The sequence below is a fragment of the Arachis duranensis genome, chromosome 4 (genome assembly GCF_000817695.3).
Source record: "Arachis duranensis cultivar V14167 chromosome 4, aradu.V14167.gnm2.J7QH, whole genome shotgun sequence".
Taxonomy (NCBI): Eukaryota; Viridiplantae; Streptophyta; class Magnoliopsida; order Fabales; family Fabaceae; genus Arachis; species Arachis duranensis.
In genome coordinates, this window is record NC_029775.3 from 19,399,855 (window position 1) to 19,411,263 (window position 11,409).

The window sequence follows — 11,409 nt, forward strand, 5'->3', positions numbered from 1 at the left end:
GAAAGTGTAATTCGAATTTGGCCAATTCGAATTATGCATGCATGTAGTTCTAGGGTAGTTCGAATAAGCTCGATTTGAATTATGCATTCATGTTGTGTTAGGGCAGTTCGAATCAGACTGATTCAAATTATGCATGGAAGAATTGAATAGTAATTCGAATAAGGCTGTTTCGAATTATATATATATATATAATTTGAAATTGACTGTTTTGATTATCAAGCGCCCGACGTGTATAAATATTGTGTGAACGTGAATTCTCCTCATTAGAGTGAAACACAATGGCTAGTTGTAACATCCTAACTAGAAAAGCTCACGCTTCCGGCTGCGCAACTCTGATAGCTCGGACATTACTACGACACTTATACTATTTAATATTAAAATATGAGTCTGTTTAAAACTTTAAACCGCAATAACGCTCCCAAGAATACTTTCGTTCGACAGCGTACATCCATAGATACCATATAACTTACAAAAACTCATAAAGGATACATCCATATAGATACATATATTTATAAATAATATTACAAACATTACCCAATAAAATTCCTATCCCTCTTACAGAATATATCAAGATAAAGGCGAGGGTACAATAAACCATAACTAAGACAATACAGAACATCTCAACAACAACTAAAATAAACCCTTCGTGACTTCTGTGCACATATCCTGAAAGGGAAAAAATGTAGGGGGGTGAGAACATCATCCTCGAAAGGGTTCTCAGTAGAGGGTTTTTGAGAATTACTGTAACAGGATACGTGAAGATAACTGCACCAGTGATTAATAACCGTCTTATGCCTCTTTTCAAAAACAACACTTTTTCGATAAAAGTAAAGTTGGAAATCTTTTCTGAAAGAAGAACCGTTCAATTCTTAAAAACTCAAAAGCCTCTCAAAAAGGTTTAACCATGCTGAGCCAAGTTAGCATTTCATATTTTTCCAAACCAGAAACACCAAACCGAAACCAATTCTCGGGTCCATCTCAATTCAACCACGGCCCTAGGCCTAAACAATCCAATCCAACAACCCATCACCACAAACCAACAAAGTCTCAGTAGCAATCACAAATAGGAAGATACAAGCACAAACAAACAGTTATTGCAAGTAGAACAATTAGCAGTTAATCACATAGACAAAATAAGTACAGTATGCACACCCAAACAATGTCACATAGATGCATATGATGCATGCCTGTCCCTAGTGGCTGATGATATCATCTGTCGGCTATAGAGCCAACACGACAAGTCCTGGTAGCTAACCATTGGACTGTCCCTCTGTCGTGTCTCCCCAACTTGAGTTATACTCAATATAAACTTGATCATAACCATGATCCATATCCATCACCCTCACTGGTGAATATTTATGGGGGTGAGCTCATCCGGGACTTTCATAGTGCCCGGCCACCCTGACGACATAGGGTCAAAAGAGCTTCAAGTCTCAACCTGGAGCACGTGGTGGCTAGCCACTGCTTTCTCCCAGGGAAACTCTTATCTCCAATAGTGAAAGTGCAACATTCACATTTATCAATGATTCAGCATATACATGCATTCAATCTCATCCATGGATCAACATCCATCTCAGCCATCCGGCTCACAGTTCAGTCCAGAACCAGCCAATATTCATATCATACACAGCCATTCTGGCTCACGGTTCAATCCAGAACCAACCAATATTTATAATCATACACAGCCATTCCGGCTTACAATAAAACAGCACTTCCACATTCAACATCATCAATTCATAAAATCGGCATTTAAGCCATAAATCACTTTTTCTCAAATCGTTTCACTTTGAAATCGAGTTTCAACTCTCTTCAGCCTTGTCTTTAGAAATCTCGTTTCTCAAATCATCTCAGGCTCATCAGCCAAATTTACTCAAGGTGAGTTCCCTTTTTAAAACAAAGCCACTCTCGACATTCTCTTTCCAAAACTTCCGAAACCATGGCAAGTTAAGGATTTATTTCAAAGCATTCAAAATCACCCATCCAACAATGGAATTTTATAACAAAAGGTTTCCGACAGAGTTCCAAGTCTTTAGGGAAGAATAACATAACTCATTTTTCCAAATTCATTTAAAATCATTAAAACCTTGGCTTTTCAATTTGAGTAATAAAATAGTATCTAAGCCAAACCGAGTCATGAAATCAATCTCTCCTTTCAAAGCCATTTCCTTTACTTAATAAAACCGGCTTCAATTCCACGACTAAATCTGAAACGTTTCAAACTACCAAGAGAATCATTTTTCTTATGTTTAACTAGAGTTCAAAAGATACTTTGAAGCTTATTTAAAATGTCAGAATAATAAGGTTCATCAATCGAAATCCGAATCCTTTTCAAAACCACGAACAACTCTTCCAAGGGACAATCTTTATGTTTAATAGAGAAAACATAAACCCGTTTTACCTTTTAAAACAGCTTCAAAGCAAAATTCTATTTCGAATGAATCGTACCCAAAACATACTATTCTTCTTGGAAAATAAGGAGGAATCATGATTCTCTTTTCAATAATTCTTTCAAAGCGTAGCTTCATCACTTTCGTAATTGTTCTAAGTAAAGATAATAAAGAAGCCCTAAATTTACAATCCTCCAAGTAATTAGGAAAGGCATTAAACTCAAAATTTTCCAAATAACATTTCAAAAAGACTCAGATTTTATAGAAATTTCGACAGCATCTCCCCTAAAACTTGGACTTTGCCACCCGGTTCGGATCCCAACTAAACCGTTCCTCAATCCCTTTCAACAGTCCAGAATCCAAAAATCAATTCAAAATCAAGCTAAATCCAACAGTCGCCTCATTGGCATAACTCAAGGAAACCGTTTCAAAATTAAATCAATATCAACCAATTTAACTCATTTCCAAAGCTTTAAAAAGACGGCTCAATAACAAATCATTTGTCCAAAAACCATGTCAATTAAAATAAACCAGGATGAACTCAAAAGTGCATTCGACTTTTCACAATTGAAATAATTGACTCAATTCAAACCAATCATCAATGGTTTACACTCAGATTTCAAATCTTTAAAGAATCAACTTTAAAACATTACATTTCACAGAGCCGTGCAATAATTCAGCCAAACCAATATCCATAATCATTCGAGTCAATCGAATAATACATAAGGCAATTACAATCACCAAATACACAATATCTCACATTAGTATCCATATGTAATAATTCCAATACATAAAACATAGTTTTTGGAAAGTGCCCCTACCTCAAAATTCAAATTCCATAACCCAAACGTCTCACAGAGTCCTTTCCGCCTCAACCTGAAATCAACAACCGCAACCTCAGCTTCAAGCCACATTCGCAATAACCCCAGCAACACTAGTCGCAACATACAATAATCAGGACTCGACCCCACGCTATCAGAACTCATATTCATTAACCATACTCAACAAAATACTAACGCGAGGCTTTTCAAAACATAATTTCTTACCGGTATGACAACACGATGCAGCTGTGATTTCAAACCGGCGGCAGCAACAGCTCTGGCAGCGGCCAGAAACTCCGGTGGATCAACTAGAAAAACTGTACAGCATCAAAACCATCTCGAAAACCAAAAGGCAGAAACCTCAAATGAAACCCTTACGGCCTTACCGGCAACCTTTCCGGCGACGACAGAAGTAGCCAGAAGCTCCGGCGGTGGTTCCGGTGGCTTCAAAACTCCGGCAACGGCGCTGTCAGACTCCGATGGTGTTTCAGGGCAGCTCCGGTGGCAGAAAGGTTTTCCGGCGACCATACACAGCAGACCCACAGCCACAGCAGCAACTAGAAGACCGACAACCATGGTGGCAGACTCTGACGGCACGGCAGCAAGTGTGGTGGAACCACCCACGGCGACGGGATACCCTCTCCCACAACCGTGGCAGCAGCGGCGATGGAAGGGCAGCATTGCTTCCTCGCGACTCATCCCTCTCCCTCTTCTCTGTTCGCAGCTTCAACGGCGGCAGCAAGGGACGGGTTCGACGGCGGTCCCACGCTCGGCGATGGTGGCAGGCGGCGATGGCTTCCCCGCAGTGGCTCCCTTTCGCGCATCTCCTCTCTTCCTGAGCGCGAGTTCAGCGGCGGCAAGACAGAGAGGCGCGGCGCTCTTCCCCCTCCTCGGTCAGACGATGGCGCGATGGCGGTTGGACAGCGGCGCGAAGCTTTAGCGACAGCGACGCATTGGTCACGGCTCCTCCAGCAGCGGTGGTGAGGACGATCGGCATGGTGACAGGCATCGGCGGTTGCGCCGCCCTCCTCCCCTCTCGGATTTCTCTTCCCAGCCTCCCTCCCCCTTCTTGTTTTTCTGCTTTTCTTTCTTTCAAAAAAAGGAAATCTGGTATGCGTTGCTGCTGAGGCAAGGAAGGAGGGTTGGGGTGCGGCTGCTAAGGGCTAGAGGGAATAGGGGTTTCATTTTTTTCAAAATTAGGGTTAAGGGCAATATAGTAATTTCACATAAAAATAGGGATGGTATGGTAATTGAAATCCGAATTAAATCCAACACTAATCATATATAGAAAAATACTATTTGCTCATCAATTTTACAAATTATTTTCAATGAAATGCCCAAATCTAAAAATTAGGAATAATATAATTATTTTCTCTATTTTTCCAAAATAGTAATAGTAATATTTAAAATATTAATTATTCAATCCAAATAATATAAATCCCTTATTATTTCACAACTGCCAGCTTTATAATTTAAATATAGAAAATAATCCAATAATGATAAAATTGGATAATAATTATAATTCATCTCAAATTCAATAAATCAAAACTTGCCTTAATTATCCTTAATAAAATAATTTCTGAAATTAAGGCTATAAATAACTATGTGATTTGAGACTTGATTATAAAAAGACTTTTCAAAGATTCTGGGTCTTACATTCTACCCACCTTATAAAAATTTTCGCCCTCGAAAATTGATACAAAACGAAAAAAAATTTTCCTAACAGTTCACCCTTGAACACATTTAAGGAAGAAGCAAAAATATATCTCAACATATAAACGTATATACGGTTTTCAAATACTTGGAGGGACGTCTGCATAAAGGTAAAAAGGTAGAAGTGTGAGTGCAAAGAAAACATTACCAGGTAGGCTCAATGCAAAAAGTGACATGTGTTAAACATGTGATAGTAAGGCAAGGCATTGAAGGTTATAAAATAGGATGAGGTTATAACAACGTGCTCAACATCCGCACACTAATCTCATCTCAACCTCAAAGGTTCAACTTTCCAACTCCATCAAGCACTTTACAATCCCCATATTCGATCATAAGCCTGACAACTGCAAATCCGTTCGCAAGGAACAATACACCTACAACTCATAACGTTGTACACCTACTGTTTCAACTTCCGTATGCACATATCACGTCTTAAAGAACTAACGCATCGCGTTGCTACGTCTACAAGTCACACGTGATATCAAAACTATTCTCGAGTCTACTCAGAAGGCTATAAGGTTCTAGCAAGGAGAAACAAATGTCAAGGATAATACTAATAGATTTGAGAGAATGTATCCAATTCCAGATAAACAAGGATGCTCGAGCAATGAAGTTTGCTAGAAGTAAATCGATTGACAACTTCAAATATAATACTTCGATAAGAGGAATCCAACAAGATCAATAGGAAGAAAATCAGTGCATTAGTTTGGACAAATTCAAGCTGAGTCAAAGAAGTATGAGGGTTATAGAATAGAATATCTCAAACTCAAGACAAAGCTCAGAACTTGAAAGCACGATTAAAATACTTCTGAATACGCTGTTCACAAAAGAATAAAAAACTTGCAGAAAAATCACTTCGCAATTTAGAAGAAAAGTTAAGTAACAAACACTCTCCAAGAGAATAACAAAAGCAATAACGTGGCTTCGCTCTAATTCAACTTCATGTTAAAGTAGATTATGCAGAGTTTTAAAAACAAAATGCACACAAGTTTGGTTAAGAGCCAAAATATTTTCTCAAGTATGTTAGAAAGATAATTAGGTGCAGAACCTAACCAAAAGCAATCATAAAATTCGGAATAAAAATCAAATGCTTGTTCAAAAATTCTCAAAGTTCATATTCAAACAAGCGTTTATAAAAATTATAGCAAGGACGAAAGAGAAAATTAAACTCTATTTAGAAAAGAAGGTCCGAGGTAGAAATTTGCTCATAAATTGGTAAAGGAAATAAGTAGTGCGTTACAAACAAACAGGTTTCCACTAAACGAGGAAGCTTTTCAAAACCTCATTTAAAATAGCGCAAGCCAACTTTAAATTAACTTTGTCAAAATTGAACAATGGTTTCAATCATAACCAAGCAACAGAAAATAAATTCCGTTTAAAGCTTCTTACAAGAGAATTCAAAACTTCAAAAAGTCCCAAACAAGAATCCAAAGTATACTTGAAATTACCATCTCAGAAAGGTATTCACAAAAATTAGGATGTACTTAAAATGAGTCAAACCATACAAGAAAAGATCTTAAACCAAGGTAGCTAAAACAAAATCCACTAGGCATGCGACATCAAACAAGCTTTTAGTTGATCCAAAAGAACACAAAAGTCATAGGAAAGGACAACTCAATCATTAGTAATTTTCCAAGGATAATCCTTTGACTAAAAACTCTTGTAAGGATAATGAGAGGATAAACGATGCACGAGATTGAAACAAATCAAGCTGACTCACATAAGAGTGAGATTCACAAGAGGGAAAAAACAAAGATCAATGGTAATGTTCACAAGATGTAAAAGATTAGTTAAAAACAAAGTCAAACATGACATTCATGGAGATGGAAAGCTTAAGGGAGACTTTTGTCCGTGCGTAAGAAGAAAGCTATGAGTCCAACATTTTCAAGAGAATAGCAATGGCATAAACCATGTAGTATGCTAAATCAAACTCAATTCAAAATAAGTTGAGTAAAGCTTATCAAACGAAACTCAACCGGGATAAAAGTGAAAAATCCTTCCTTTTCAGAATTTTGAAAAATACCCAAATACATACTCAAAAGAAGATGTGCATTGGAACTATAGTAAAATTACTAGAAAGTCAAATTGTAATCTCAAGTAAGTGCGGTTCCATAAACCAGTAGAAGCACAGGCGAGGTATTAGAAATAAATAGTTGTTAAACTATATAAGAAATCTTCAAAGTTCATATATATAGTATATATCTATTCAACAGCAATTTTCATAAAATCTCAAAACTGGCTATAATCACTGTCAAAGAAGAGAAGAACTGAATCAATAATTTCTCAAAGAATAGACTCGAAATCCGGAGTTAAAAGGCACAGCGCATCAAGACAAGTTCAAAGCTACATCAAAGAATACGTGAATCAAGAAGAACTCAAACAGAGGAAGATAGATGCAACAAGGATTTCAAACAAGCATATGCACTTAAGATCAAACAAGAACGCATATGAATAGAGGAATAGAGTTGAAAAATCAAACTACTTCCAAGAGGATTAGCAAAGAAGAACTTCAAGTTAGGATATGAAAGAAAAGGTCGGCTCGAACAAAATCCAAGATATACAACTGAATAGTCTCGAGAAATAGTTTCTAACGTTCCCAAAACTTGCGATTCGCTTTACTCAAAACTCGTATATCATCTATGATAACCCATTAGTGCTTTCATATACATAATTCACTAGTATTAAGCCGGCCAAACTTAATATTAGGAATTATGCAATGCCAGGCTAACATATGATGCATGCCTGTCCCTAGTGGCTGATGATATCATCTGTCGGTTATAGAGCCAACCCGACAAGTCCTGGTAGCTAACCATTGGACTGTCCCTCTGTCGTGTCTCCCCAACTCGAGTTATACTCAATATAAACTTGATCATAATCATGATCCATATCCATCACCCTCACTGGTGAATATTTATGGGGGTGAGCTCATCCGAGACTTTCATAGTGCCCGGCCACCCTGACGACATAGGGTCAAAAGAGCTTCAAGTCTCAACCTAGAGCACGTGGTGGCTAGCCACTGCTTTCTCCCAGGAAAACTCTTATCTCCAATAGCGAAAGTGCAACATTCACATTTATCAATGATTCAGCATATACATGCATTCAATCTCATCCATGGATCAACATCCATCTTAGCCATCCGGCTCACAGTTCAGTCCAGAACCAGCCAATATTCATATCATACACAGCCATTCTGGCTCACGGTTCAATCCAAAATCAACCAATATTTATAATCATACACAGCCATTCCGGCTTACAATAAAACAGCACTTCCACATTTAACATCATCAATTCATAAAATCGGCATTTAAGCCATAAATCACTTTTTCTCAAATCGTTTCACTTTGAAATCGAGTTTTAACTCTCTTCAACCTTGGCTTTAGAAATCTCGTTTCTCAAATCATCTCAGGCTCATAAGCCAAATTTACTCAGGGTGAGTTCCCTTTTTAAAACAAAGTCACTCTCGGGATTCTCTTTCCAAAACTTCCGAAACCATCGCAAGTTAAGGATTTATTTCAAAGCATTCAAAATCACCCATCCAACAATGGGATTTTATAACAAAAGTTTTTCGACAGAGTTCCAAGTCTTTAGGGGAGAATAACATAACTCATTTCGCCAAATTCATTTAAAATCATTAAAACCTTGGCTTTTCGATTTGAGTAATAAAATAGTATCTAAGCCAAACCGAGTCATGAAATCAATCTCTCCTTTCAAAGCCATTTCCTTTACTTAATAAAACCGGCTTCAATTCCACGACTAAATCTGAAACGTTTTAAACCACCAAGAGAATCATTTTTATTGTGTTTAACTAGAGTTCAAAAGATACTCTGAAGCTTATTTAAAATGTCAGAATAATAAGGTTCATCAATCGAAATCCAAATCCTTTTCAAAACCACGAACAACTCTTCCAAGGGACAATCTTTATGTTTAATAGAGAAAACATAAACCCGTTTTACCTTTTAAAACAGCTTCAAAGCAAAATTCTATTTCGAATGAATCGTACCCAAAACAAACTATTCTTCTTGGAAAATAAGGAGGAATCATGATTCTCTTTTCAATAATTCTTTCAAAGCGTAGCTTCATCGCTTTCGTAATTGTTCTAAGTAAAGATAATAAAGAAGCCCTAAATTCACAATCCTCAAAGTAATTAGGAAAGGCATTAAACTCAAAATTTCCCAAATAACATTTCAAAAAGACTCGGATTTTATAGAAATTTCGGCAGCATCTCCCCTAAAACTTGGACTTTGCCACCCGGTTCGGGTCCTAACTAAACCGTTTCTCAATCCCTTTCAACAGTCCAGAATCCAAAAATCAATTCAAAATCAAGCTAAATCCAACAGTCGCCTCATTGGCATAACTCAAGGAAACAGTTTCAAAATCAAATCAATATCAACCGATTTAACTCATTTCCAAAGCTTTAAAAAGACGGCTCAATAACAAATCATTTGTCCAAAAACCAAGTCAATTAAAATAAATCAGGCTGAACTCAAAAGTGCATTTGACTTTTCACAATTGAAATAATTGACTCAATTCAAACCAATCATCAACGGTTTACACTCAGTTTTCAAATCTTTAAAGAATCAACTTTAAAACATTACATTTCACAGAGCCGCACAATAATTCAGCCAAACCAACATCCATAATCATTCGAGTCAATCGAATAATACATAAGGCAATTACAATCACCAAATACACAATATCTCACATCAGTATCCATATGTAATAATTCCAATACATAAAACATAGTTTTTGGAAAGTGCCCCTACCTCACAATGCAAATTCTATAACCCAAACGTCTCACAGAGTCCTTTCCACCTCAACCCAAAATCAACAACCGCAACCTCAGCTTCAAGCCACATTCGCAATAACCCCAGCAACACTAGTCGCAACATACAATAATCAGGACTCGACCCCACGCTATCAGAACTCATATTCATTAACCATACTCAACAAAATACTAACGCGAGGCTTTTCAAAACATAATTTCTTACCGGAATGACAATACGATGCAGCTGCGATTTCAAACCGGTGGCAGCAACAGCTCTGGCGGTGGCCAGAAACTCCGGTGGATCAACTAGAAAAACCGCACAGCATCAAAACCATTTCGAAAACCAAAAATGCAGAAACCTCAAATGAAACCCTTACCGGCAACCTTTCCAGCGACGACAAAAGTAGCCGAAGCTCCGGCGGTGGTTCTGGTGGCCTCAGAACTCCAGCAGCGGTGCTGTCAGACTTCGATGGTGTTTCAGGGCAGCTCCAGTGGCAGAAAGGTTTTTCGGCGACCATACACAGCAGACCCACAACCACGGCAGCAACTAGGAGACCGACAGCCACGGTGGCAGACTCTGACGGCACGGTGGCAAGTGTGGTGGAACCACCCACGGTGACGGGATACCCTCTCCCACAACCGTGGCAGCAGCGGCGATGGAAGGGCAGCGTTGCTTCCTCGTGACTCATCCCTCTCCCTCTTCTCTGTTCACAGCTTCAACGGCGGCGGCAAGGGACGGGTTCGACGGTGGCCCCACGCTCGGCGATGGTGGCAGGCGGCGATGGCTTCCCCGCAGTGGCTCCCTTTCGCGCATCTCCTCTCTTCCTGTGTGCGAGTTCAGCGGCGGCGAGACAGAGAGGCGCGGCGTTCTTCCCCCTTTTCGGTCAGACGACGGCGCGATGGCCGTTGGACAGCGACGCGGAGCTTCAACGACAGCAACGCGTTGGTCACGGCTCTCCAGCGGCGGTGGTAAGGACGATCGACACGGTGACAGGCATCGGCGGCTGCGCCGCCCTCCTCCCCTCTTGGATTTCCCTTCCCAGCCTCCCTCTCCCTTCTTGTTTTTCTGCTTTTCTTTCTTTCAAAAAAGGAAATCTGATATGCGTTGCTGCTGAGACAAGGAAGGAGGGTTGGGGTGCGGCTACTAAGGGCTAGGGGGAATAGGGATTTCATTTTTTTCAAAATTAGGGTTAAGGGCAATATAGTAATTTCACATAAAAATAGGGATGGTATGGTAATTGAAATCCGAATTAAATCCAACACTAATCATATATAGAAAAATACTATTTGCTCATCAATTTTATAAATTATTTTCAATGAAATGCCCAAATCTAAAAATTAGGAATAATATAATTATTTTCTCTATTTTTCCAAAATAGTAGTAGTAATATTTAAAATATTAATTATTCAATCCAAATAATATAAATCCCTTATTATTTCACAACTGTCAGCTTTATAATTTAAATATAGAAAATAATCCAATAATGATAAAATTGGATAATAGTTATAATTCATCTCAAATTTAATAAATCAAAACTTGCCTTAATTACCCTTAATAAAATAATTTCTGAAATTAAGGCTATAAATAACTATGTGATTTGAGACTTGATCATAAAAAGACTTTTCAAATATTCTGGGTCTTACACTAGTGAGGAGAGTTTTTTTAGTGTTGGTGCACTATAGAGGGTCGATTAAGAAAAAAATACGTACTGGTATTAAGTTT

The 11,409-nt window shown here is 38.4% G+C and overlaps 1 protein-coding gene across 5 annotated transcripts; it reads right to left on the reverse strand.

Annotated features, from left to right (window-relative positions):
* Positions 1–367: 367 nt before the first annotated feature.
* LOC107483674 (uncharacterized) lies at positions 368–10,076 on the reverse strand. Of its 5 annotated transcripts, none has more exons than XR_008008146.1 (4): positions 10,064–10,076; positions 3,434–3,516; positions 3,209–3,263; positions 368–666 (listed from the first exon to the last, which is right to left on the reverse strand). XR_008008146.1 is itself a non-coding variant. In XM_016104279.3 (4 exons), the coding sequence occupies exons 1-3, from the start codon at positions 3,905–3,907 to the stop codon at positions 3,240–3,242; spliced, it is 420 nt and encodes a 139-aa protein (XP_015959765.1). In that variant the 5' UTR covers positions 3,908–4,350; the 3' UTR covers positions 368–666; positions 3,209–3,239. The 5 variants fall into 5 exon arrangements, 2 of the variants coding, with proteins under 2 accessions (XP_015959765.1, XP_052115900.1); XR_001590924.3 differs by lacking the exon at positions 10,064–10,076 and adding an exon at positions 3,595–4,350 and having other exon boundaries at positions 3,209–3,321; XR_008008145.1 differs by lacking the exon at positions 10,064–10,076 and adding an exon at positions 3,595–4,350 and having other exon boundaries at positions 3,209–3,321; positions 3,434–3,525.
* Positions 10,077–11,409: the final 1,333 nt, after the last annotated feature.

Coding starts and splice junctions, on each gene's coding strand:
- LOC107483674 (XM_052259940.1), bottom strand. CDS start 3,907: ATGAGTCGCGAGGAAGCAATGCTGCCCTTCCATCGCCGCTGCTGCCAC. Junction 3,526..3,594: donor CGTCGCCGGAAAGGTTGCCG/GTAAGGCCGTAA, acceptor GATGCTGTACAG/TTTTTCTAGTTGATCCACCG. Junction 3,264..3,433: donor TGCATCGTGTTGTCATACCG/GTAAGAAATTAT, acceptor TGTTGATTTCAG/GTTGAGGCGGAAAGGACTCT.